General features: G+C 37.2%; 1 protein-coding gene across 8 annotated transcripts in view; it reads left to right on the top strand.

The window, feature by feature from the left end:
• Window positions 1-16,998, top strand: part of wrd (Protein phosphatase regulatory B subunit well-rounded) — a 223,993-nt gene extending 206,995 nt beyond the window's left edge. For 5 of the 8 annotated variants that reach the window (XM_083118787.1, XM_083118789.1, XM_083118785.1 and 2 more), the window contains 2 exons: window positions 3,469-3,670; window positions 13,716-16,998. In XM_083118787.1, the coding sequence (XP_082974913.1) occupies window positions 3,469-3,670; window positions 13,716-13,862 (349 nt within the window). In that variant the 3' untranslated portion in view covers window positions 13,863-16,998. The remainder of the gene's footprint in view (window positions 1-3,468; window positions 3,671-13,715) is intronic. The other 3 variants (XM_083118786.1, XM_083118784.1, XM_083118790.1) reach the window with 2 other exon arrangements.
• Window positions 16,999-26,451: the final 9,453 nt, after the last annotated feature.

The following is a 26,451-nucleotide window of genomic DNA, read 5'->3' as shown; positions in this document are numbered from 1 at the left end:
AGGACCTCAAACTATACTCATTAAATGGAAACCTGAGAATAGTGTAAATAGTGTCCTAAAATGCAATAATAGAAATCTGACAAACGTCAGACTAATAATATTTTTGCAAGAGTATTTTGAAAATAAGGAAGAAATTGTTTACCCCCTAAGAAATTTAGTCTTTAAAAAATTATACTTTGAATTTTGTCATATCACTGAGTTGCCATCCTGGAGTGGCATTTTCTAGCCATTCATAGCTTTGCATTTGTGAATTCTAGGTTATATATTAACAAATAGAAAACTTTAGTTGTATTGATATACTTAAGGAAGTGCTCACTTATCCACAAAACTTTCATTTTTCAGTGACCACTGTTACTATCTTCTCAAGGCCCTGAGAGATGCTGTTAAAAAAAAAAAAAAAAAAAAAAAAGTTTTCAGAGTTAATCACATACTTCTTTCATTCCCTGAAACATGAACTTAGTTCTATGTTAGCAAATGGAAAACAAAAACAACGTAATATTTCAAGTTCAAGTTGTGCAACATTATCATGAGCACAATATACAGTATAAAGAAATACCAAACTAAGTGTGTATCTTGGAAATTGTGTGCTCATTCCAAAAACAAATTAGTACTTTTCGCATCATGCTACTTTAAATGTTGAAATCACTTCTTAAGTAACACTGATGGCCTGAATTACAATAGCCACCTCAAAAGTATTATACTATTGCATGAGTTTCTGAAAAACCAGATTATTTCAAATTAACCCAGTATTTCAAAAGAAATGAGCTACACCACAGTGAGAAACTGGTGGGAATATATTTTCTAACGTGTGTCCTATCTTTCAATATGTTTTGCATCACGAGTCATACTTCATCAGTAATATCAGTTTTTTGTAAGAATCCAGTCTAGGCGAGGATAGGGTGGTAATTGTTGTTTTTGTGCCCAACCAGTGTAAGCATGATAATTCCCCCAAATTTTAGAATCTCCATTCCAATTCAGTAGTATTAATGTGTAGCATTATGGTACAGTGTTCTCATAATTATTCAGTGTTAGCAAATGTCTCTCTAATAAGTGTTCAGCTCCCCATTTCCCTCGAACTTCAATTTTATCTGATGAGATGTACTGTACTGAACCCTAATGGTATTGTCAGAATAACAGTTTCAATAAATGTTGTCGTACATAATGCTTGCATACCTGAAACACATGCTTCTCTTATCTCGTGCAGTTTTACAAGGGTGCAATCGGATTTAATCGTGGTTGCTACTACCAAATGGAATGCTAGAAATCCTCCAGTACACACAATCTGAACATGGATTTTCTGTTAGGAGACACATTTTTCTAGTAACAAGAAGTTAATACGGTATCATGAAAATCTGTATAACTGAGGCTGTTATTTATCAACATGTACTTTAATGTGTATTTTTTTATTGGAATTAAAATTAGCGCTGATCCGATACCAGTGGTATCAGTATTGGTAACTATCAGTTGGAATTTATCACATTTACCTGCTGATACTTGTCTAGAGTGCAGGTGTCTCACAGGCTGACCTGGTACAGATTCCGATGTATTGATGCTGGCCGATACTTTTCTGGAATTTGAGTATTTTTGGGGTCTGCAAAAATGCTGTTTAACACTTTTGTAGAGTCGAATCATCCTAGAAATTATGCAAAATTCAAAACTTGCAATAATTTTTTGATTAAATAACACGTTTCAAGATTCTGGTGCAATTCTTTGATTTTTGAAGAGAAACTCCTGTGTATATATATGCATATGGAATTCCCAAGTAGCCTAATGGTTAACTTTCTTGTCTTAGGTGTGAGTATTCCCAAATTCAGCTCCAGGTGGGAGTTCCAAAATTTTGTGTTGACCTGCCATTGTGCAGACAATTGGGGAGTTTGTCTCAAAATCTAGAGAACAGAGTCAATGGAACTCTGTGCTTGACCACACATCACTCAACGAACAGTCCCTTGGCAGGGCTTGGCCCTCAAAGCATTGTTGCAACATGGAGTTTGGGAGTTTGGCTTAGTTGAAATTTGCATATAATTGTAGAGGACAACTTTTAATTGTTTGAATTTTAAAGTATCTGTGTCTGTGAAAATTGGGAAGAGTATCGGCAGCATTGATCCAAAGTGGTATCAGTTTAGCCCTAAAAATATGCAGATTATTTTTCTAAGGCAAACACACTCCCATTGCTGTTAACTACAGAGGTGGTTCTTTGTGTGTGAATATAAATGTAGATCCACCACCTTATTTGAAACCCTGGCATGGAAGCAGTGTTGCTAGTTTATGTCACGGGGCACTCCATTTCTTTAACAGCACCGGAGCAAACAGTGGAGATGGAAAACGGGAGTTGAAACCTGTAGTTTACATATTTTTTGAGGTTTCAGATATCTTTGTACTTCATAAAGACTGGAATTGCATTAGTGTCTACCATCTACAAGAACAACACACACACTGCATCATCTAGTGACCAAATCCCAAATCTGCAGCTAGTAGTGCAGTGATACACAAAGATAGGGTTACCAGATCACAAAAAAAAGTAGGATACACTATCCCAAAATGTAGGACACAATCACATTTACAATAAATACAAAATGTTAAAATGAATACTTGAGTACAAGATGACACTACTGCATGTGTTTTCAAGTATACTACTCCTGAGAGTCTACTTATTCTCAAATTTCCCTCTCATATTGTATTTCTCCAACTCAGACTTGTTCTCTTGATACAAATTATGCAATGCTCAAAATGTAGATAATTTAGATCTGTTTAGATTCCTCCCGAGTTAAGACTAAAAATGTAGAGCATATCCAGAGAAAAAGGATCTGGCAACACTGACCAAAGGGTGAACTACACTTTGCATCTAAGCCTATATGACCTAAATGCCAATAGTATCATTGTCTGTTGAAAGCATTTCAGTACATTCAAGTATTCAGGTAGGGTTTCAGATAATTTCCCTCATACTCATCGCACCATGCCATGAAGTCACATAGGAGGTTGTGGAGGTAGGGCCTTGTCACGATGTTATTTTTGGAGGTGATGTGCACCACACTCAGGGTTTCAGATGACCTATTGAATGTGTGAAGTCTCATGTTTTAAAACCTCAATTTGAATCCAGAATTTTCTTATTGGACCAATATCACAATCAAGGAGCTACTTGAGTAGAAATAGTAGGGGCTCCAATCTACCAAGCCCAATAAAAAATGTTAAGGGGATTGTACTCGGACCATGTGTCACCAGCCTTGCATCAATTGAGGGGCATTTGCACTCTGCCAAGCATGTGTTGATAACTTTGGTGCTTAATACAGTGACGATACAAAGCAAAACGTTAGGAAATTGACTAGCTAGGTCAGCGTGGAGTTGATTTCTAGTAGCTACCATTTGGAAGTAGCATCTCCACTCGTCCTTTCACCAACATGGAAGCAGCGTAATGTTAGCACAAAGATATTAGCAAACAATATTATTTGCTTGTGTCATTGCATTCATTTGAAGGGAGAAAGAGAAGCAAAAGGAGAGGGAAGAAGCCTGGACCAAGGTGGAAGAGTTAGCGATGAGAAATCCAGGCTACACTGGCCTAACTCGAACACCAAGCACTGAAAGTAGTTTTATGGACTCTGGTGCAACATCTCCACAGGGAGCCGATGATGATGAGGAAATGACTTACGAAAAACTGGAGGCCGAGGCTAGGGATGTAAGTAAACATGGCAAGTTCTTACTACGTGGATATCACCAGGAAAAGTCATCTCAGTTTATTCCTTAAGTGAGAGATTAAACCGTTAGGTAACTACAAATATACATTGAGCACTTGATGTTGTAAAAGCAAATGTTGAGCAAGGCATTTGATTTTTTTTGGTACCCTTGTAAAATTGTGTTGTCCCCATTTTTGGAACCCCCTTAACATCATTGTGTTGCTCTAGATACTTTTCCCTTGTCTCTAGGTTCCTAGACATGTCATAGCTGTGAGGAACCTTGTTTTAATGTTAAGTGTGTGCTAATGAATAAAATATGCATGATTTCTTCCCCATTTAGGTAATTATCCTTCTGTGCAATGTTTTAACATTTCTGGCTGCATGGAATTTTTGTTCTTGCTGTATAAGAATTGTGTTCCTGTTGTTCATAGTTTTATGGCATGTTTTACCTCTGTAAACAGAGGCATTGTACTTGTGTCTGGAACTGTGGTGGTCTTTTTATACCTCTACTACAGATATGGTATATCTAATATATTTGTCTTTCAGCATTTTACTTGCATGGAATTTACATTCAACCAGAATATATGGGTTCAGTTGTGTGTGAGATTCAGGAAGGATTTCATTAATCCAGTTTTTGTAATTTAGGGAAACTGGACCATGTGTAACTTTCTTGATCTGTATTCTACAAATATCGGATAACTGCTCCTATGCAGAATGTTTGCACATCACTCCCAGATACTGTAACTACATACAAATGTGGCATATGCGCCAAAGAGCAACTGAGCTGATGCCAATGAGGAAAGTATTGGTTGGAAATTATTTGCCGATACCACTCCATGATTAGCAAATAGTTTCATCTAAGTTAAATTTGGAGACATTTCTTTATTCTTCTAAAACAAGAGATCACTTCCAATCTCTCACAGGCTGGAAATAAAGCATGTATCACATGCACACACTCCAAATTGTTAGCTAATTCCATGTTCAAATGAACAAGAATGTGCAATAAATCTGTAGTTTGCATTCAACTAATAAGATGGAACATAAACTACAAGTGTTGCAATCTCAAGGAAATTACAGGAATGCATACAATCGGCCAGTAAGGTAGCAGAAGATGAAAGACAATTTTCCTGCTGAATTCTTAAATACCATGTCAATCATTTTATTTCATTTTTCGATTCATTTTAGTGTTCTGAAAATTTGTATGGGATTAAAATGCCACAATTTTGTCAGTATTTCACAGGTTAAGAACTTGTTTGTTTCACTGTTTGACGAATGTCACATCTATCATATTTCCTGTGTTTGGAATTTTTGCAACTTTGTAAGTTGTAAAATTATACTGTCTTCAAAGTATCAGTATTGCTTAGAATCTGTAAGAGTATCACCATCAGCATTTGTATCAACTCAGCCGTACTCAAGTTACAGATTCACCTTGTGATCCAACTATTTTCATAAATCCAAACCCTCATTGTTGTTCCTTTATGAAAAATGGATTCACTTTTTGGGATACTATGAAGAATGGATTCACTTTTTGGGATACTATTCAGCAAAGACAGGGACCTGAAAAAGTACCTTTTGCCTTCCCAAAGGAGTATTCAATCTACGTTGGCTCTCAACGCCTTCAGAAACTGCTTGATCCACAACAAAGATAAGATTTGTTAGATTCAAATACCTCCTAAAAATTGACTGTTTACTGGTTGAACCACTAAGGAGCAGTCAAGTGATTTATTTCTCTGAACAAAATGCTCCATACTGAAGGATCGGCAATATGTTCCGCCCCCTGTGAAATATGCAAATTGGATATAAAATAAACAAGGAAATGCATGCAGCAAGTGCAAGTGCTAATAGAATGGTTTGAATTTCATATACGTAATTGAGAATTGTCTGTATGTTATTCCATTCATTGCCATTTTCAAAAAAGTCATTGGAAATGAAACTTCATGTGCAAGGGTGGAAAAAGGTCAGTAAAAGTCGGTTGTTTTGCATCTTGGTCTGTAATTTGTCAGTTCTTTTTTAAAAAATTGGGCAGTAATTTTTCTTTATTACTGCAATTTGTGGCTTTTTAATTGTTTACTGAATTTTTGGGAATACATGACTTCTCAGTGAAAACGAAACTTGAATAAAGCCGCTGATGAAAATAACAGTACTTCCATTATTTTGTTCAAAAGCAATACACAGGACAATAAAAAAGGCACTAAATTTGGTTTTCAGCTTTTGACTCCTTTGTAGGATCATCATCTGAGATGCCAATTTATGATTGAATATCATTTATGTATAACATGGTGGTCCCGGGTTCGATACCCGCTGGAGGCACATAGTGGTTCGGATCCCACTTTAAACTGTAGGTCCAGTTCCGATTAGCCTTACTGTGCATAAAGTAGACTTAAAACACCAACCCAAACAAAAAACTTACAACATGACAAAACTCATGCATGAAGAAATTGGAGTTAGCGATGAAAGAAAGTAAAGGTAAAGTTCCGCATGCACTTTACACCATGCCATAAGGCATATATAGGGGGATGTGGGGGTAGGGCCCCACCCATTATATCAATCTGCCATGTTGTAGGTGATGTGATCAGTGTCACGCTTCGGCTGCCTTTACCCCCAGATACCCATTTAGTTGTGGCTGGATGAGACCCAGAGCCACTTTATCCAGGGACAAGGCCAGAAAAATTCCAACATTTGATCACCCACCCCAGGAATCGAGCCAAGGTGTCCCACGTGGCACCCTACTGACTAGACCACTGTGGCTCCAATGAAAGAAGAGAATATGAAAATGCATGCAGAAGGAACAGTTTATGTCCAGCCAGATGTGAGGACCCTAATCTGCTCCTCCTCCACCAACATTTCCCCACAGCGATTTGGGGAAAGAGAGGTCTGTGCTGGATCAGGGTGGCTACTTGCCGGGAATTCCTTGAATTCCGGGAATTGTGTGTTAATTATTGGTTCTGGGAATTCTGCGTGAATTTTTCTCTAGACGTGAAAAATCGCAACTTTTATTAAATCCATATCCCATTGAATTTATACATATTTATAAATGCTCCGAAGCAAGTTTTTTACAGATTAGCTTTTATTTTTATCGAAAATTGAATTCTCTCGATTCGTTTACTTCGTTAGTGTCTTTTGCAGAACAATCTATCTGATACGAGGGGGGGGGCGGGCTGGAAAGTTCATGAAATCACCCAGAAGAAATACAGCTGGAACAACCATTTTAATACATTATTCAACGTATTTCCCCCGAAGCTCGATACATGTTTCACAACGATGTTTCAACATTTGTAACCCTTTCAAATATGAGTTTTTGTTCTGTTGTGCAAACCAGCCCTCCACCTCCTAAAGCAGTGCCTCATCGAACTGAAAATGTGTGCCTTTGAGATGTTTTTTGAGCTTTGGAAAGAGGTGATAGTCAGACAGGGCCAGATCAGGGGAATAGGGTGGGTGGTGTGATGTCTTGTTCCAATTCGATCTTGTTCTTGGCAATCCGTCACAGCCCATTCTTTTTTTTATTCTTTTTTTTTGAAGTATGTGCGTTCCCTTGGATATCTCCCTATAATAGAAAATAAAACAACACACCCCCAAAAAATACATATGTATATATATATACATATCTTTAGTTGCTCTATCACGGGTGGTTCGCGTGCTGTTAGGAAAAAATCCAATGATCAAACAAAATCAAAATGGGCAAAGGTCAAACTACTAAAACCCAGTCTTTCAAAGCATCAAATAGTGCATCGCTCCAATTCCATCTCGCATGTACCGCCAGCTTGTTGGGAGTTTTGTTGTGGGCTCGTCAAGTCCCACTCCCGACAAACTAACATGTATATGACTCGGAAAATATACAACTGCTTTTTGCCTCTCCAAAAGAATACCTGCTACCCAAAAATTATACAGGGGAAAGGTGCACTTATCCTAAACGCCCCCCTGCATCCTCCTTCATTACCTGAACAAGTAAGATTCTTATTTTCTCAATATACTTTTTATTTCTTTAACAAGTGCAGTTTTTGGTTCCTTACAATAACAATACGTAACAACGTGTTCTGTATAATAAGCCCCTTCAAACAAGAATCTGTTAACAATATACCCCCCCTTGACAGATTTCACAAAAATATTTACTACGACGATCAACGTCGACTGTTCTTTTTATTTACATTTTCTTTTTTTGGTTCCACTATCTCTTAGAACACTTATCCTTACAAAAACTATGTGCTACATATTCATTCCTTCTCTTAACTACACTCATATTTACAGGAATTAACCCCGGCGATAGGAAATTCTAGCATTTTAGCTCGCGATGTTTTCTAAAGTATGGGGGAAAAAGGGGGTGAAAATGATTCAAGATTTATCAATTACAGTAACACGGTAAATTAAACCCTTTAGGTAATATACTTAACCCCATGCCATGTAAGCTTCCACGTTCTTGTCGACGTCCCAGATGTACGGGGAAATAAAGGCTGAGTCACGCCCACATTAGCTCAGGCGGCTATCACGTCGTGGAGCACCGTTGGTGGAGTTGATGTTATTGCGGTCGCAGCTGGGAGAGAACCCTGCCTCGCCTAACAAGGAAACCGTCTGCCCCGAAAAGCTCGCCAGGTGGCAGTGCCGTCGATCCCATGCAAGCTTCTGGGAGACACTAAATTTCTCAGCGAATTAGCAATCCTAAGCATCGGGTCTAATTCCTCTTATACGGGGTGCACCGAAGAATGTGGTGAAACGGGATAAACAAGTCCCGATTCACCACAGTGGGGTACACAGGTAAAGCCCATATCCGGCTGCAATCGCCTGGTTTGATGGGCCTTGTGCGAGGACGCATTGTCCTGGAGAAATTGCACACCACGGCTCACTTTTCCCGACGTTTTTCCTTCATAGCTGCCTTCAATTCAAACAAATATTGGGAACCAACAGCAGCATTGATGGTTTCACCTTGTTTGATATTTTATGAGGATGACACCAACCTTATCCCAAAAGACCGATGCGAGAACCTTCCCTGTTGACATTTGACTTCGGAACCATTTTGGTCAAGGAAACCCACTGTGGTACCACTCCGTAGATTGCTGTTTAGTCTGTGGGTCATAAAGGTGAATCCATGTTTCATCTTCAGTCACCAGACAGCGCAAAAAATCATCAGGGTGTTGAAACTCGCACACGGTCTCCCGTGACATCTGCACCCGTGATCTCTTCTGTTCAGCATTCAGACATTTTGGGATCCATTTCGCACTGAGCTTCCGCATGTCTCGATACTCTGATATTTTGACACCCACACGATCACGCGATATCCCCAGATACGCAGCAATGGTTTTGGTGGATATGCGCCTATCCTCCATGATCATGTCGTGTACTTTGTCAATGTTTTCCGTGGTCACTGCACTTGCAGGCCTGCCAGAGCGGGGTTCATCTTCAGTCTCACAATGTCCAGTCTTAAAACGCCTCACCCATTTGGCTACTGTTGTATATCCTAGGGCATGTTCCCCCAAAGTCTCATGCAAAATTTTGTGGATATCCATGAGGGATTTGTCTTGCAACACGAAATCCCTTGATGACACTGCGAAGCTCATTCTTCTCAAGTTTCCTTAGGTCCTCTGCCATCTCCTCTTACTGAACGTGAAACGAAAGAAATAAAAATGACAAATGGATCATATTCAGGATAAGACGTTTACAATATATGCTCTTTCTAATGGCTACAACGATTTGTTTCAATTTTCATATCTTCTGGGTGATTTCATGAACTTTCCAGCTCCCCCCCCCCCCCCATAGATGGAAGATTATTGCATAACATATCCTGAAGTTGAATAGGTAAATTTCAGTTTGAAAGTCTTATATAATTAACAATTTTTCGTACATTAGTATAGTCCGTAACATTTGTGACTTGTGTTTGTAGATGCATTTTGAGTCTGAATATGTGAAATTGCAAATGTAAACTCTGCACCTTAATTTTAATATTTGAAATATTATATATATATACATATACACCATTTATTTGAATTGATTTAGAATTTTTTTATTACATTGGAATTACACAGACCCTTTATTTTATATTAATATATTTATTTTGTGTCTGTGTGTGTGTATGTATGTATACACGTATATGTGAGTGGGTTGTGAGATTCAGTAATATGTGATGTTGAAAAAGAGGAAACATCTTCTGGTGACCTGAATTTTTTGGAATTATACTTGAATTTTATCATGGTCCTAGAGTGACCACCCTGTGGATGAGTGTAGGAGGAGGAGAGAATTTAGCATTACACTTATGGGAGTATTATTTTATTTGTTCTCTTGAGAATAGCGACTTCGGATGGCACAGGAAAAAACCTGAACAGAAAAGGAACAGGTTAAAGATTTGATTGGCAGGTGGAAAAGTCAAAACTTCCATTTGATTAGCCATAACTTGAAGTTGTTGTAATTTTTTTCTCCATAAGGAAGACATGCGATTCTGAAAATTCTTATATGTTTCAAACATCGTATTTAGCTTAATAAACAACTTTAAAAAAAAAAAAAAAAAAAAAAACTCTTCCACTTGCAGCATGGGGAGAATTTCATACTTTCTTGTAGAATGGGGCGTTTTTTTTAGTATCAGTGCCCATTCAGATGATATTGAAATAAATGCACACCTCGTGCGAAACTGTCACTCTTCATGTCGAAGAGCTTGTTAATAGCTTATTTATTTTTTTTTAAAAAAAAGTACAAAGTTTTACCTTATATCTTCATAAAAACATCAGTTGTGTGTTCTGTAAATATATGGGAATGTTGGCTATGGAAACGTGGAGGCCAGGAATTATATTTTTAAAATAAAATTCTACTTTTATTTATGCTAATTTTTCACTGGAATTTAATTAAATTTGTCAGTAATTGGCATTTACTCCATTTTTTTGTGATAACATCCATCTGGTGTAGTCCTAAAGTATTAATATTGTAGCCCTGATGATAAATATAGACCAATTGTCATAATAGCTTCTTGAGTTTCATGTTCCATTCATGACACCGACCTTCATTTGGCTAGGAAGAAGAATGTGTTCACTTAGCCCAAGCATGCAGACTTGTTGTTGCACTGAAGGTTCTAGGTTTGAGTCCTGGCCTGGGCATGCAAATGTGTCAATTCATTAATTCCGTCTAATCTCTAGGAACATACATTTATATAGTTAATATAAGGTCCAAAATTTGGTACAAAAACTACACATTTCAGGATCAGAAACAGTATGTAAAATTGCAAATCAGTGTTAAAATTGGTTAATAAAATCCCAAATTCAAAAACTATAGTTATTACACAAAATAAGGATTTCCATTCTAAGAGCACATTCCTAACTTTGATGTATGTCGGATGCAAGGAAGTAAAAATTGTGTGGTAAAAACATGTTTTTTTTTGGGGGGGGGGAAAGGGGTGAGGGGAATTGATCATGTCTTTGGTGAAGGCACACACAACCCTGTCCTAACAGAATTATTTTGCCAATACTGGTGTTCTCCGATAAAATTGGGAGCCATACATGAGAATGTAAATATCTTTGCACAATTCTGTTCCTTGGGCATCCCCAACGGCAACATGGTAACTTTGTTACCTCTTCATCAAGGAGTCCTGGATTTGTTTCCTGGTGGAGACACACTGCACAGTAGTTCGCATCCCACTTTAAATTCAAGTGCACTCCCAATTAGCCTATCTGAGAATAAAAAGTATTTAAAACAGCATTTGACAAGAAAAATCAACTTCTCATTAACCCTTTTTTCTTCAGAATCAATTTTAATTATCTTCCTGGCTTTTGTGTGGACTTCATATTCAATCCCCCCCCCCCAATATGTGATAAATCATATTCCATTTTCAGTGATTTATTCTAGTAATATAACACACTGTATTATTATTATATTTTATTTTTCAATTTTTATTTATGATGAATGTTGATTGTATGAGCAGCCATGAGGCCAAATAGACATTTGTATCCTAAGTGCAATAACTATATTAAGTATTTAATCACAGGATTTTAATGTCCTTATTGGCACTGTGATTTGCTTAGAGGCAAACATAGCTATCAAATTTTAATTTCAACTATACCACCATTTAACCATTACGTATTCACCTCATGATAGTTGATTAAAATATATGAGAATAAAGGAACCATTTTAATTCGACCATTACACTTGCTCTTGCGTGCCTGTATATAGTGGGTTACTTATTTCATTCATGATTTTTTAGAGGATTATGAATCCATAGCATGTGTACGTGAGATGGTAGATAATATTTGGCTGAGCTGATACCATTTTGTAATGTTGATATGCAAAATGCCAGAATGATATATTAATATACTAAAAGAAAAATAATAGCTTTCTGCAAAACTTGGTATGTTTGTGTGAGTTTTCTATTAATTTTGGTAGTCACTTCCAGAGAGGATGGTGTGGCAGTGTCTACCACAATTAAATAACATCATAACTACCAGTTTTGCAGGTAAGTGAATATTTCCTTTCAGCATGTCAATTTCATTCCCCAAAACATAAAAATTGCATCTCTTTAAAATTCAATAATTATATTAAATGTATTGTGAATAATTTTAAAAATTCTCAAATCTTTGAGTCCATTATAAACACTGATGTCAGCTCAGCATTTAAGTTTATAACTCAGGTATGCGAGAACTTTCACAACAGCATGGTATTGTTCTTTTGGCGATGTTTCAGGAGAAGTAAAACTTGCATATCCCACTTGGAACTGTTCAGCCATGATAAGCCTTTTCTTGCCTTATAATAAAAAAGTCCTAGGTATGATCCCTGTTAGAAGCACATTGAGCATAAAGCGAACTTGAAGATTTTCATAACTACATTAGGTCAACTGTATGTGGGCTTTATTTGACATTAACCTTTTGATGCCCAAGCCCTTTTTCAATAGTAAGCCTCGGTTGCCCAAGCCGATTTTGAGCAAAATGCAGAGTTTCAATTAAATGAGTGTAGTTCGGAAGCTAATTGCCCTAGAGAGATGAGTGATATACCGTTGTACGCGGAATGAACCAGAGATTCAGACTATATGAAATTTTTGCAAATTCGGCATATATGGCGGGGGGAGGGGGCTAACTCTCAAAACGACCTTGACACAGCGTCTCGATCGAGACGCTTGGGCAATTGAGGGTTACTTTTGGGTATCTTGATCGAGACGCTTGGGCACCTAAAGGTTAAAAGTCGATTTTCTGTTCATACTCGGAGCCAGCCTCAGTAATTGCATTTACATTTTGCCAAATGAACAATAATATATATGCTAGTGTATAAGTTTTGATTGATACTGTGTACATTATCCCTAATTTTGTATGTAGCTCTATTTCATAAGATCCGAGGAGAAACACGCACTGAAAACTTTCAATAATCTTGATGATTTTCTTCCCACATGAAAACTGTATACATAAAATTGAACTATTTTAAATTGAACTTATGCTAAGCAAACTGCAGATGATGGATATCTGGATTTCAGTCATTTTCAGATAATTTTAGGATATGAAGAAGCTGATTTCCAATGTATGAATAACTAACTGCCGAAAATAGCATATTGGAATCAATAAAGTTCAAATTATTTAAGCAATATTAGATTTCTTATGTGCAGGATAATTTTTTGTAGTGTTGCACTGTAAGGAAAGCAACATATGTGTTTTTGAAGCTGCAGTGGAACCTCGATTTTATGTTTTTCAGGGGATCAAGCTGAAACAACGTAAACTGCAGGAAAATGTAAAATCGGGGAAAATTTTATAGCATTTTGCTCTATTAGAACCATGAATATTGAATGTATAATGCGGGAACATTTTTACCTTTGCCATGCTGAAAATTACCTTGTATTTGTATTAAATAATCATATATATATATATATTAATTGGTTCTAAAATTTGTCAGCGAGTACATTGGGATCAGTAAATTACCTGCTTGGTCATATGTGGGCAATCCAGGTATCCAGATAATCTGGATGTTATAAATGAATATCTGATGCATGAATATTTTAAATCTGGAAAGTCTTGCCTACTGTCAACGAAACTTTGCTTCAAGCTTTGAAAATAAGTGTACACCCATTCGTTGTTAATTAGTGTATCTGTCTTTCAGGTGAAGAAGGCCACCAGAAATATGGAGAAGCAGTTGTTGAGAAGAAAATCGGAACTCCCTCATGACATGTACACTCTGAAGGCACTAGAGATTCACAAGAGAGCTGATGAGTTTCTGACCACCCCACCTGATGTAAACCAATGCTAATAGATTCTCATGAGAGAGATCACTGAACAAACAGAAGCAGCTGTGCCAAGTATCTGTGGCCTGGCTCTTAACATAAGTGATAGTCTGTATCAGCCAGTAGATACTTGAGAAGAAAAGTATATATCTATATACCCAATAATAATAATAAAAAAATATGAATATCGTATGAAGAGCATATAATCATCTTTCACTCAGTAAGGGATGCATGTAAGAAGCAAGGACTTGAAGACTCAGTGCTGTATTGTAAACTGTGAGGGCTAGAAAGTGTCATTCCTTTCGTGACTTGGATTATCTGCGTGTTTTTATGGTGCTGAGGGTCTTGTTGACCAGGTTGAGGATCAGAATCTCCTTTTTTTTTCTTCTTTTCCTTTGCGGAGGCTGTTGACAATTTTATGTGACGTCTCGCAGTTAAAAAAAAAAAAAGAACTTCTTGAAAACAGAACTTGGTGCCAATCCTGGATCTATAGATATTACCACTCCTTCTGTCAGTATTAGCACGTGGGGGGAGATCTACTAATGAAGGTAATAGGAAGTCCAGAGGGGGTAAATTGTTCACAGGAATGGAGTATATATTAGAGTACTCTTTTTATGAAGCCTAGTTGACAATATATATATATATAATGTTTTTATGCTCAGCAGTCATGTATTTCGTGGCCTTTGTTTGCCATAATCTGTATAAGCAGCAAACAGCTTTCCTGCTTACGCTATAAAAATCCTTCGTGGATGAAGAACTATGTTGCTATTCCTAATTCTCTATCAATTTGATAGTTTGTGTCCCTTCAAAGAAAAAAGCCACTTGAGTTACATACAGGTGAACAAGACATTTTTGGGCCAGATTTTTCTATGTGCATCCTCTATATTGTTACATACTGCAAGTTACAGTACTAATCTAGTGCTACTTTTATAATGAAGTTGAGTTGTTAATAGGTTACAATGTGTATATACAATAACTATTTTGTGTAACTTTTGAAGCCTTTCTGACCCCCTGTCTCCCCACACCCCTCCCATCACAGAATGAATGTTACCTGTGCTGTGGTTGGTTTGGTAATTTTCAATATTTTTTGTGTGAAAAAGCAGGTGAAGCTCTTCTGTGTTATCGTGTATGGACTGTGAAGAAGACATGATTGTGTCATTAGAAAAGCCTCGATGTTCCACCATGTTAGGGGGCGAAACCAGAGTATCTTAAAGAACTCAGCTTGATAGAAAAACATAGTTCGAAACGTAAGTCCATAGTTAAACCTTCTCATTGTACCAATGCAACGCTTACCCATGCAGTCAGAGACTGTTTCAAAAATTACTTTTTATACATAGAATAATTTTTTGTTGTCTAAAAGAAAAAAAACTACAAAAATCTAGTTCCATGTCCTTTTTGTACATGTGCATTCGGAACCTGATTGGGAGCATTCCTCTTACTGTCAGATGCTGAGAATTTCCTACATAGTTCAGAAGAATGCAGATTTGTAAACTCTAATAGTGTGGTTGTGACATTTCCTTGTGCAAAAGTTAATCTGCATGAATTAATTGTATAAATCTGAAGAAATTTTCTTTTAAGAAGTGTAAGAGTGGATGCCATTTCTGGAACTCGCCGTACTTTAATCAGCTGACTTGTGTGCTGCAACAAGGTTTTGCAAAACATGGAAGGATGAGCAGAAAAACTAACCGTACATGGGAGGACATTCAAGAACACTTCACGTGTTTGATACCAATAGTTTGTTAAGCTGTGAACTTTGCACCAAGATTTGCGTTTGCAAAGAGTAAAAGTTAGATGTGCAAGAGGGAGTTGTCTTTCTGTTTTTAGTTTTAAGTTAATATGCTTTTTTTTCCTAACAAATTTGTTTTTCTTCTGGGAAATTTGGAATGATTTTGCAGAGCATAATGCTCTTACTATCCCTGTTGGATTATTTTTTTTTATCTTCTGACATTCCATTTTCCTTTTTCTACATGATCTTTTCATAATGGACCTGTAGCAGACAAAAATAATGTAATAAAAAACTGAGTATTATAAAGTGAAATTAATTACAGAAGTGAGATGCATTATGCAATATAAAATCCAATTGTTTTGTGAAGCATAAAAAAAGAGGAGTGTCAATGTTTTTTGTTTGTTTTTGTGGTAAAGATATTCAGGTTTGAAAAAGCAAAGGGGAAAGGTTTGTGCTTCTATTCAAAAACTAGATTGATTTCTGTTAATCGTAGGAAGACTATCTTCACTATATTGCAGACAGGATGATGTAGAGAACATATACTGTACTTCCTTTTGTTAATTTTTTGTTAGGTCAATGGAGTTATAATATACATATATACATGTATATACATATATCATGTGTGTTCAATATAAGACAACATTTTCCCCTAAACACACAAAACTTTTATGTAAAATGAACATAGTGTATGTTTAGAACAGATTTTTTTGTTACTAAATTGCATAGTTTTTTACATTAATTTGTCTGCTTGTGCTACAATTCCTGATACAGATTTATTATATCAAGTCTGTACTTGTATTTTAATGAAGGGGATATAATTAGTCTTATGTTTGAGTAAATGCTGATCGGAGAAATTATTTTCCTTCCATTATTTCACCTCTAGAAGGAAAACTTTTGCTGTAAGCAAAATTGAAAAGGAAGTGTACAATTGTGAGAAATTGCGTGACCTACATTTATTTAATTAGTGAATGAGAAATAAACTTATATTGACTTATTACATCCTCAGTTTAATATATTCCATGATGCTCTTTTTTTTTTTTTTTTTTATTTAGGAAAAAAATGTATTTTCAGAATGAAGCCAGTGATTTCAAGACCAAAAGGTGGATGCAAAAATAGAATGCTTCATCGCGTATGTGTAGGAATATCTGTACAGCAGATTTGTTCTTTTTATTTGTTGTTGATTATACAGTGATTTCTCGGCAACTCACCCGTATAAACTTGTACTAATGGAATGGTTATTTTCCCCAATTGGTGGTGCAGGGCACATACAACTTAGGTGTTTTGGTGAGTTTATCTGAGAACCAATCCTACAGCAGTTTCTTTTTAATGTTTTCCTTTCGTTTTCTAAGAACTTTCTTCTACCTCTGAGTTGAAAATAGCAGCTTTCCCTTTGTACCTGGTTGTACAACAATGATACCAATAAATTGTCAAACATGGGAGAAGGTTGTTATTTTTTTAGACACCTTGTAATACTATGTATATGCATTCAACATAGCCTGTCAAAATATTTCCTGTTAGCATGCACATTGTATTTATTTCAACACTCAGTAATATGAACTTTGGTAAGTTTTAAGTTTGATATGTGAAGTGTTTATTCTTCCACTCCTTTGTTGAATCCCATTGATGCTAAAGAAATAGAGAAGTCTGTTTGATAGCTTCCCTCGACTTCTTGGTTTACAAAATACTTTAGTAGAGATGAGCTGATATCCTCTTTCAGATTCTTACCATTACCAAAGTGCTCAAAAATTGTAACAATTAAAAGTTGTTTAAAATATTGATTAATATTAAAATGTAAGTATTCCACCGTAATTATGCACATCAATTTACCACAGTTTGTTTTAAAATATTACATATTTACAGTGGAATATTAAAATATCTGCCATTAAATCACAAAAATCATTTTTTGCACAATACCAGTGCAAAATAAATGAAAATTTTTAATTTTGCGTAGTTTCCAGTATATTTTGATTTTAAAACCATAAAATGACTTTCTTGGGCAGTCTGCAAAACACCCTAACTCTGGAGGAATGAGAGGTGCAGCCTTGATTTTTTAAAGTGAAGTCTGCATGTTCTATCAAAGTGTACATATATTGTGACTATTGTTCAGGGTGGACAGGAAGTGGGCTAACCCTACCCCTTATTTCTGCCACTGGTGGTTATGGTTGAATGCTTGAAATGCTTGTCAGGTGGTGTCACATTGTAACTTCTTGGAGGCCAGACAAAGGGAACTGCTGAAGCTTCAGAACCTCTTCCAATTCACCATCTGGAAAGGGTCTCTTTCAGGTAATGAAGCACATGTAAAATGAAGTGTGGCAGTGCTCCATCCTGTTGCAGGATGACTGTGTATCTGATACCTGCTTGTTACAGTTGTGGCAGTAACTATTTACTAAGGTGGTCCAGTAACAGAGGCTTGAAGAAGAAATGACCAAAAATATATGTTGCATTCAGTCCAGCTCTTTGCCTAAAAAGCAACATTCCAAGAATGCATGCTTCGGTAGACTGCACACACGTCTGTCAGCATCACTTGGTTTATTAACATGCAATGGACGTTCCGAGTGGATTTCACAGGAGATTGCACCACTGATGCCTCCACAGCATTAGTTTCCCCCCTCAGTTAGCCATTTTGGGGGTGTAAGTGGTTATCCTTCCACGTAGTACACCCAATTATCAACCTCACATGCATGTAGTACACCTCGGACTGCATTTTGCAGACTAACAAGTGTGTGGAGTCTGGACCTATGATCAGTATAATCCTCTGTAGGGCTGTGTGTGTTATCCTGTGTTTTGTCCTTGTGTGCTGAGTGCCCCTTTACAGCTTCAGCTTTTAACCCAGGTCAGAATATTTGTCTTGACATTACAGCTATATTAGTTATATTTTATTTATGGTAAGGGGCTTGACCCTGTATAATGTGACGGGTGCAAAATAGTTAAGTGCTGATGCACCCGGAAATTTCAATTCAATCTAAGTCATCCAATTTGGGATGGTCTTTCATGCTGCCTCTTGTGAATTTACTTTCCCCCACTGCAACACTGTTGCTTTCCTTTGCAGTTGAACACCAAAGTGGTCTCGAAATTTAATGTTCACTGTCTTGATAGTATTTCGGGTATGGCACCAACCTCTCCTCTATGCATATTCAATGCAAGGTTACCAATCGCCTCAACTTTTCCCCTGGTAGAGGCCCAAACTGCATTTCCACTCTACTGGTGAGTGCACAAGTCCACATGAAGTGAAGGTCTGGGTACTTCAGCTTTCCATCCACTTCATAAGATACCACTTTTGCCAGAATCTTATGAAAACAGTTAACTCGCATAGCAGAAAATTTGTGATTTTTTACAAAATGTTCAATTTACTGAAAATGCAGTCCTTTTTATTTACATAACCCATTGTGAATGGAACAGCCCTACAGAGCACAAGTTCACTCGGTGACATCTCATTACAGAAGATTGAATATTGAGTCTAAACCAGGGGTCTTCAACCCATGGCCTGCAGGCCAGAGGTGGTCCGTGCCCATTTGAAAATTAAGTACTTAACATAAAAACCGGATTAAATAAATGGTAGATGGGATCATCTTACAGTTCTCGATACCATAGTGTAACTTCGTGGCCCACAAACATTATTGAAATTATTAATGTGGCCTGCACTGACGAGTTGAAGACCCATGGTGTAAACTGTTCATATATGCATAATGAGGTCCTCCCTGTGACCAACTTCAAAGTTCAGTGAAGATCCAATGACCTGTTCTCAAGATATTCATTATGACCTCTTAATTCTTTGATAATTCTATTCTTTGGAAATTGTGTATGAAAAGAGAACACAAGTCAACCTGGCATGAACCCAAAACATTCTTAACTATTTCCTTTTGAAAGCCCCATTCTTAGCCTGACACTATGTTGAGCGTACATTGTTATAATGTGTTCACCTGCACAAGGGTTATTCTGAATCTCCCTTGCTTAGGCAGCTGCAAGTCTTGCAATTAGTCTGCAATGGAACAAATCGCACTGGTGGGATGCCAGTATGCTATTCGGTACTGTATTTTTACTGGAATGCAAGTATGCATGGCAGACTGCAAAGGAAGTCTCACGAGGCAACGTAAAATTGCTCCAAGGTAAACAGTCTTTCCTCGAAGAAACTAATATAAACATTTTGAATGCCAACGATTAAAGGTCAATTGGGGGGTATTGACTGTTGAGATCAACATTCTGGTTTCTCAGTTCGCAGATAGGGTGGCTACCGTAATGTAGTCTGTTTCTTTTCCTTTGGTGCATATGCAGTATTAGTATTGTGTGGAATGCATAGTGCAAGTGGCTCTTATCAAGGAAAAGTGAAAGAATAAAAATTAAAGCATCTTTCAGAAATTCTAAAGAAAAGTACTTAAATTCATTTTACTGTTCAGAAAGTGTGTGTGAAGCAAATCTGTCTTGTTCAGTAGCCTCATCAGCTTCAATTGTAACAAGACCTCCAATCGTAACCCCAAATGAAGTACCATGATGATAAAACAATAATAATAATGATGTTGGTAGGCCCCAAAACAAAGAGTAGCCTAGGGGTCCAATTTTTTAAAATTCCCTCTGCGTATACACTGAAAATTTTGGGACTACAGCACCGAATTTAACAAACAAATATATCCGTTGATCCATCTGTCTATGGGAGCTAGTAATTTAGTAGACAACCTACATGTTTTTTAAAGTTGCAATATTTCCAAAATCTTCAAGTTATGCATGTGGAATCAAAAAATAACCTGTGGCGCAACAGTCCTTGAGGGTGAAAACCTTCAGACTGCCGGCCTCAATCCCACATGCCTGAGCAAAGGTGGGTGATCATCAAACCAGTTACAGGGTGACATGTGATCAGCACAACGAACCGGCTAGGTCTCCATTATCGGGTTATGCTACTCGTGTAGCTCCCCAATTTCCTCAGGATGGTGGGTGGCAACTGGCCTAAATCTCTGGAGAAATATTATCCCCCCCCAGGAAACTTGAACATTCACACATCCCGTAGCTAGAGGTGGGGCAACTTCCAACCCTGAGAGCCTGCTTTGCCCCCCCCCCCCCCCTTGTGAAAAATACAGAACATATTCCTACCTGGAATTCTCACTAATATTTACAATTATATCCTCTATTACTCTAGCAACATAACAGACACTTATTGATTTTGTGATTTATTAAGGTGTGTGGGATTCCGAATAATGTCGTACTAGGATTAGGAGGAGAAAATTCCTTCCTGATTCAGACTTCGGGAAATGATTTTGTAATTTTCAGTATTTTGAACAGTTGTGACATTTTGAGAAGTCTTGTATGAAAGGTGCCTAATCTGTTTGACTCTTGATCTTTTGTTTTCGAAGTCTACCTATCGGTAATAGTGATTTTTGTTACTTAGCGTTGCCTTTCTGCCACTTCGAGCTAATCGTGACAATGAGTGATGACCTGAAATTCATGAAGAGGCATTCACAAACTGTGCTGCAACCACGGCAGGGGCATTATCCCTCCCCATTTTGGTCCAATCTAGGTGGGGGGGAGGGCAAACATTGAAGTAAAGAAATAGCAGTACAGATGGATACTCAAGATGGAATTAGTTTTCAAGTTTTTCTTGCATTTTTCATCCAGACGGCCAAGGGCAGTTGCAGGGGCCACAGAGGAGCAATTGCCCCCTCTATTTCAAATTTTATACAAAAAGTAAATTTCATAAAATTTTCTTGATCGCTTCGCTCGCAAGTGCAAGTTCTGCTATTCTTATAGTTCAAAGCCCTGGGAGCCAAAATAATCTACATGGAAAACAAAAATGTTAGAGAATGTCATGGCATCCCATGAAATTATTTGCACCCTATTAAATCAAAATTGTTTTCAGTTTGCAAATATTTGGATCTAAATATTTTCCTGCTCGCCTCGATCCCAATATGATTCTTCTCTGTATGCATTCTAAATTACCAGAGAGAGAGAAGTAAGGCCAAATATATACTTCAGATTGTTGCTGCTTAAATGCACGAACAATTTTTTGAGGAAAAGGAACGTGCACATTTGAGAGACAATTTGGCATATGAATTGATCATGTATGTATTTAAATAATATATGTATTGAATACGTACACAATTTAGCGTTAACATGTTGCATATGTATTTTCTTATTTTACGTCGCTCCATGTTGTATATGTGTAAAATATATGTTGTACATGAAAGTTATACGTGTCCTATGTACAAAAAAATAAGTTTGTCATGCATATTTTGTCTTTCAAAAATACAGTTTTTGTGCTTGTTTTCCATTATTAGCTAATATGAAATTGAACATGTTGGAAAAATACCGGGTGATCTGTTTGAGATGTCAGAAAAGTAAACCTTTATACACAAGAGGTTAATGTATGTTTGAATTCAGCAGCCACATGGCGGCGCTAATGTGCATTGTAACAAAAGTGGTGATCACGTCACTACAGCGCACACAGTATGTCATATAGTATGCGAAATTTTCGAGTATCACATGCATGCTACTGCTGCAAAGCAGCTCAAGTCCGTAAACCTCCACTCATTCGAAACTTACCCCCTTTCTGCTTATATTACAAGCTGCTCGGAGATACATACCTTAACCTCTTGTAATACAAAAAAGTATTACAAATTTTTACACAATTCATCAAAGTGTAGATGTAATGTAATCATTATTATTTAATTCTATTTTTCTTGCATAATACAACACAATGGTGTTGTTGAATTCTCGTTAGATTTCTTTGTGTGTAAAAATCTTGCATACTGGATTGGTTGGTACATATTAATCGTCTATTAACCTTTTCGACCTGTAAATATAAAGTAGATACAGTTGCTATTTATGTTAAACTTTATCTTAGTATTCTTTGGTATTCCGAAAAGTTATTATCGAAATATTGTTATTTGATGTTGCTCGATCTTTTTTTTTTTGTTCATTGGAGTTTCAAGATGTCATCCCTTTCCTGCTGCTGTTACATATCACTTTTGGAGGAGGGGACAAGTGCCCCTCTGTGCCCTGCTATATCTGCCAATGCAACACAATATATTAAAAATTCCCCCCCTCCCCTAATAAGAATTCCTGGCTACGGGCCTGAGACAGAGCCCAAAGCTTTGTACCTTAACACTGCACGACCAGGGTGTGGGATTATGTTGAATCTGATGAACTAAAATAGTTGGAAAATACCAACTATATGCACTATTTGCATTCTCGATTAGACCATCTCTTTTGGACTCCTAGTTTTCAGTCGAAACTGATTGACACATGAATTACTCAGTATCTACTGAATACGTAATACTAAGATAACGATATAAAAGACCTCCATCTACCTCTATAACTACTAGCAAGTAATTTTGTGTGTGCACTGAAAGAAGTATTAAATGTCTACTTCATTCAGTGAAATGTTCTCCCTAGGTCTGTTCATTTGTCTCTTTGAAGCATCATCAATCATTCGATAACCTGTTGTTTAGTCCGAAACTTTTAGAAATACTGAGTTAAAATTTTGTGGACAGAACAAAATGGGATATTTAACATCGATGTGTCAAAAATAATAGTAACATAATTTCCATTACAGCTAAAGCATGCATGCAGCAAATATTCTCCTTTGGTCACTCCTGCAAAAGAAATATGTATGGATATATGTCTGTGTAATATATAATCCTGTACAAAAATTATCTTTACGAAAAGTCTGTTCGAATTCAAATCATTGATGAGAGACAAAGTAATTATTTGCTTATGTATTTGTGTCTTATTCTCTGCTACAAAGTTAGGGCTGCAGTTCCAGTCACAATCTCTATGGATTTAAAATAATAAATGGAGGAATGAACAATCGAGAGAATAATTGACACTTGTTTCTTGTTAATGCCGCGTGACAGATCAAATGGGCCAACAGTCTGGCACGTAGCCAGGGGAAGGGCTTGGGAGGGGGAAGGGCTGAAGCTCACTGAAATCCTACAAATATCTAATTTAAATGGTTAATTCCGACCCAGCCAAAGGCAGGAAAGGACAAAGGATGATGATATAAATTAAACATCTTGTATAATAAGTTGTAATATACTGAGAAATTCATCTTCAGGCTTTTGCCACTCCCCCCAACTTTTTCACCTTTAGATGAAATTGTGGCTATGAGCCTGCCAACAATGGTTGCTTCTAGAAAATGACAAACTCAAGGCACCTGACTATACGAAGCAAGTGCACACCACCAATGCATCATTATATAAAAAAAAACTGGTATTTACCGCTTTCAATAAGTGATCCACGAATCAGAATAAGAAACAGGATTTACTTATGTTTTTATTTTAATTGAAAGTTTACATAAATATATTTTATTTTTTATTTTTAGAATTTATGGTTATTTTAAAAGCAGGTAATTCCGAAACACAAAGTTCTGCACCTCATTTTCGGCTCATTTCAAATGTGATGGAATGGAAAATCAGAAGTTGTGATTTTAAAATATTGAACAAACGTGAATCTATTAATTTTAATTCAAGGGCGATAGGAGGGATTCCCTGTTTTGAACCATCAAGTCTCTGTTTATAAATGACACATCTCAACCAGGGATCATTATTTCCAACCCACTTGTACATGGGTTGCTATTTATGTATCTGGAACTGGCAACACTAATGTTGCTACGTAACATCTAATATATCCATCGTAAAGTTGGACATTTCTATGGTATATGTACCCAGAACGTTCTGCTTACGGATGCTATTTTTGTTTTACAGGGACTTGAAAATTACATCTGAGGCAAACAATGGAATTAACTCTAGAACATTTTCGAGCAATGGTTTTCTATGACTTTCGACGTGGATTATCTCAACAACAGTGCATCGATCAACTCACTTAGACTTTTGGCGATGAAGCACCATGTATGTAAAAGCACTGTATATCACTGGTTTAGTGAATTCAATCGTGGCCGTCGTTCGCTCAAGGAAGAATCTAAAGAAGGCCATCCAAAATCGATTGTTGTGCTAGAAAACATTGATGCTGTGCGAGAACTGATAATACAAGATCGTCATGTGACACATGAGATTGAGGCATCCCTGGGCATTAGTATGACTAGCATACATAAGATATTGCATGAGCATTTAGCCGTGAAGAAGATTTGTTCGCGTTGGATGCCGCATAATTTGACAATCGCTCAAAAAAAGGCTTGTGTTGATTGGTGCAAACAAATACTCACAAAATTCAATCGTGGTGCTTCAAAAGCCCTGTATAACATCTACACAGGTGACGAATCTTGGACCTTTGCATATGAGCCCGAAAGCAAACCGCAGTCGACGGTGTGGGTGTTCCAAGATCGAGCCAAACCCAACAAAAGTTGTTCATGCAAGAAGCACTTCAAAGCAAGTGGTAGCCTGTTTTTTTGGGGGAAAATGAACATGTTGCTACAGTGCCACTAGAGAATCATAGAACCGTCAATTCTGAATAGTACACAACCATTTCTTTGCCAGAAATCTTTGGGGAAATCAGAAAAAACAACCAGAGACGCAGCATCATTTTTCACCATGACAATGCGAGTTGTCACACATCCATCCAAACAACTCAATATTGACCGGTGAAAACATTGAATTGATGGGTCATCTGCCGTATAGCCCTGATTTAGCACCCAATGATTTCTTTCTGTTCCAGTATGTAAAGAATAAGCTACGTATTGTGAAGACCAATTTTGAGAATGCCTCCCCGATTGCACAGTGATAACGTTGTTGCCTTGTAATCAAGGGGACCCGAGTTCGATACATGAGTGGAGGTACACAGTGGTCCGGATCTTACTTTAAACTGTAGATCCAGTCCCAATTTGCCTTACTGTGCATAAAGTAAACTTAAAATCACCAACTCGACTCCTTAACAAACTTTTTGAAGAATCGAAAATTTAAACAAGAACAAGTAAATACATTTTTGTAATTTTGAAGTAAATTATTGTTATTATTTTGGGTATTTTTGGTTCGTATGAATCTGCCTCGCACAGTGAGCTTATTTTGTTGAGTCAAGTACAATAACAAACCCTTGCAATAAGTCACTGGAAAGACATGTGAGGTTGCACATATTTAAGCATCTATAAATAAATAATAATCCGTCGCTCATCAGCCCTGGAAGGGCCTTGGTCTATCTCCCGACTGCCAGTCTACCTCCCACAATCCTACCTAGATGTGGAGATCTTCAACCAGTAATGGGGTGACGTGGGGTCAGCACGTCGAACCCCCAACCTTTATAGGGGATATCTGTAAGTGGCGTAGCATTATATTACGCCCGGCGTTCCCAGATTTAAAATTTCAAAAATGCATAAATGCTGTGAATATAAAGTAAAACGTGACTAATTTCATATATGTTTGACCTTCATGGCATTATAATAGCTATTTTTCGCGATCCCCTTGCAACGCTCCACTAACAACACTCGTTCTAGCATATATTTTTTTTCAATGCCTTCCCTGGCCGGACGCCGAGCAGGTTCGGCATAAAAAACGACTATATTCCTTGCTGCCTTTCTGGAGGGAAAGCTTGGATCTCTACAGCACGCGCGTAAATACTCTCTCGTACGCCAGCGTACGAGCAGAGGTCTACCGTGATTGGTTCATGTGACCCTTCCTGCCTTCTGAAGCAGACGACAGCGGTAGAATTCCTACCCGGTTCTTCGCACTCATGCCATTCATGCTATGTGATGTTACAATACGCAATATTGACTGACGTAACTTTACCAAACTCGAATATACCACTTCTTAATGGCCACTGCATTGTATAATTTATCGCACGAACAGCGATGTGCATTTAAAACTAAAAGATCAACACAGGTTTTGCCAAATAAGTTGGTGAAAAGTCCTCGTGCTAGAAGTTCAGCTTGTGGCTGCTCTACCACGTAACCCACAAAACTATTCTTTTTTATTATTATTATTTTTTCATTATTATGTAACTGCTTAATATTGTGT

Source organism: Lepisma saccharinum, chromosome 3, assembly GCF_977018435.1.
Source record: "Lepisma saccharinum chromosome 3, izLepSacc3.1, whole genome shotgun sequence".
NCBI lineage: Eukaryota > Metazoa > Arthropoda > Insecta > Zygentoma > Lepismatidae > Lepisma > Lepisma saccharinum.
Note: the sequence above shows the minus strand (reverse complement) of the source record. Positions and strands in the feature narration are given on the sequence as shown.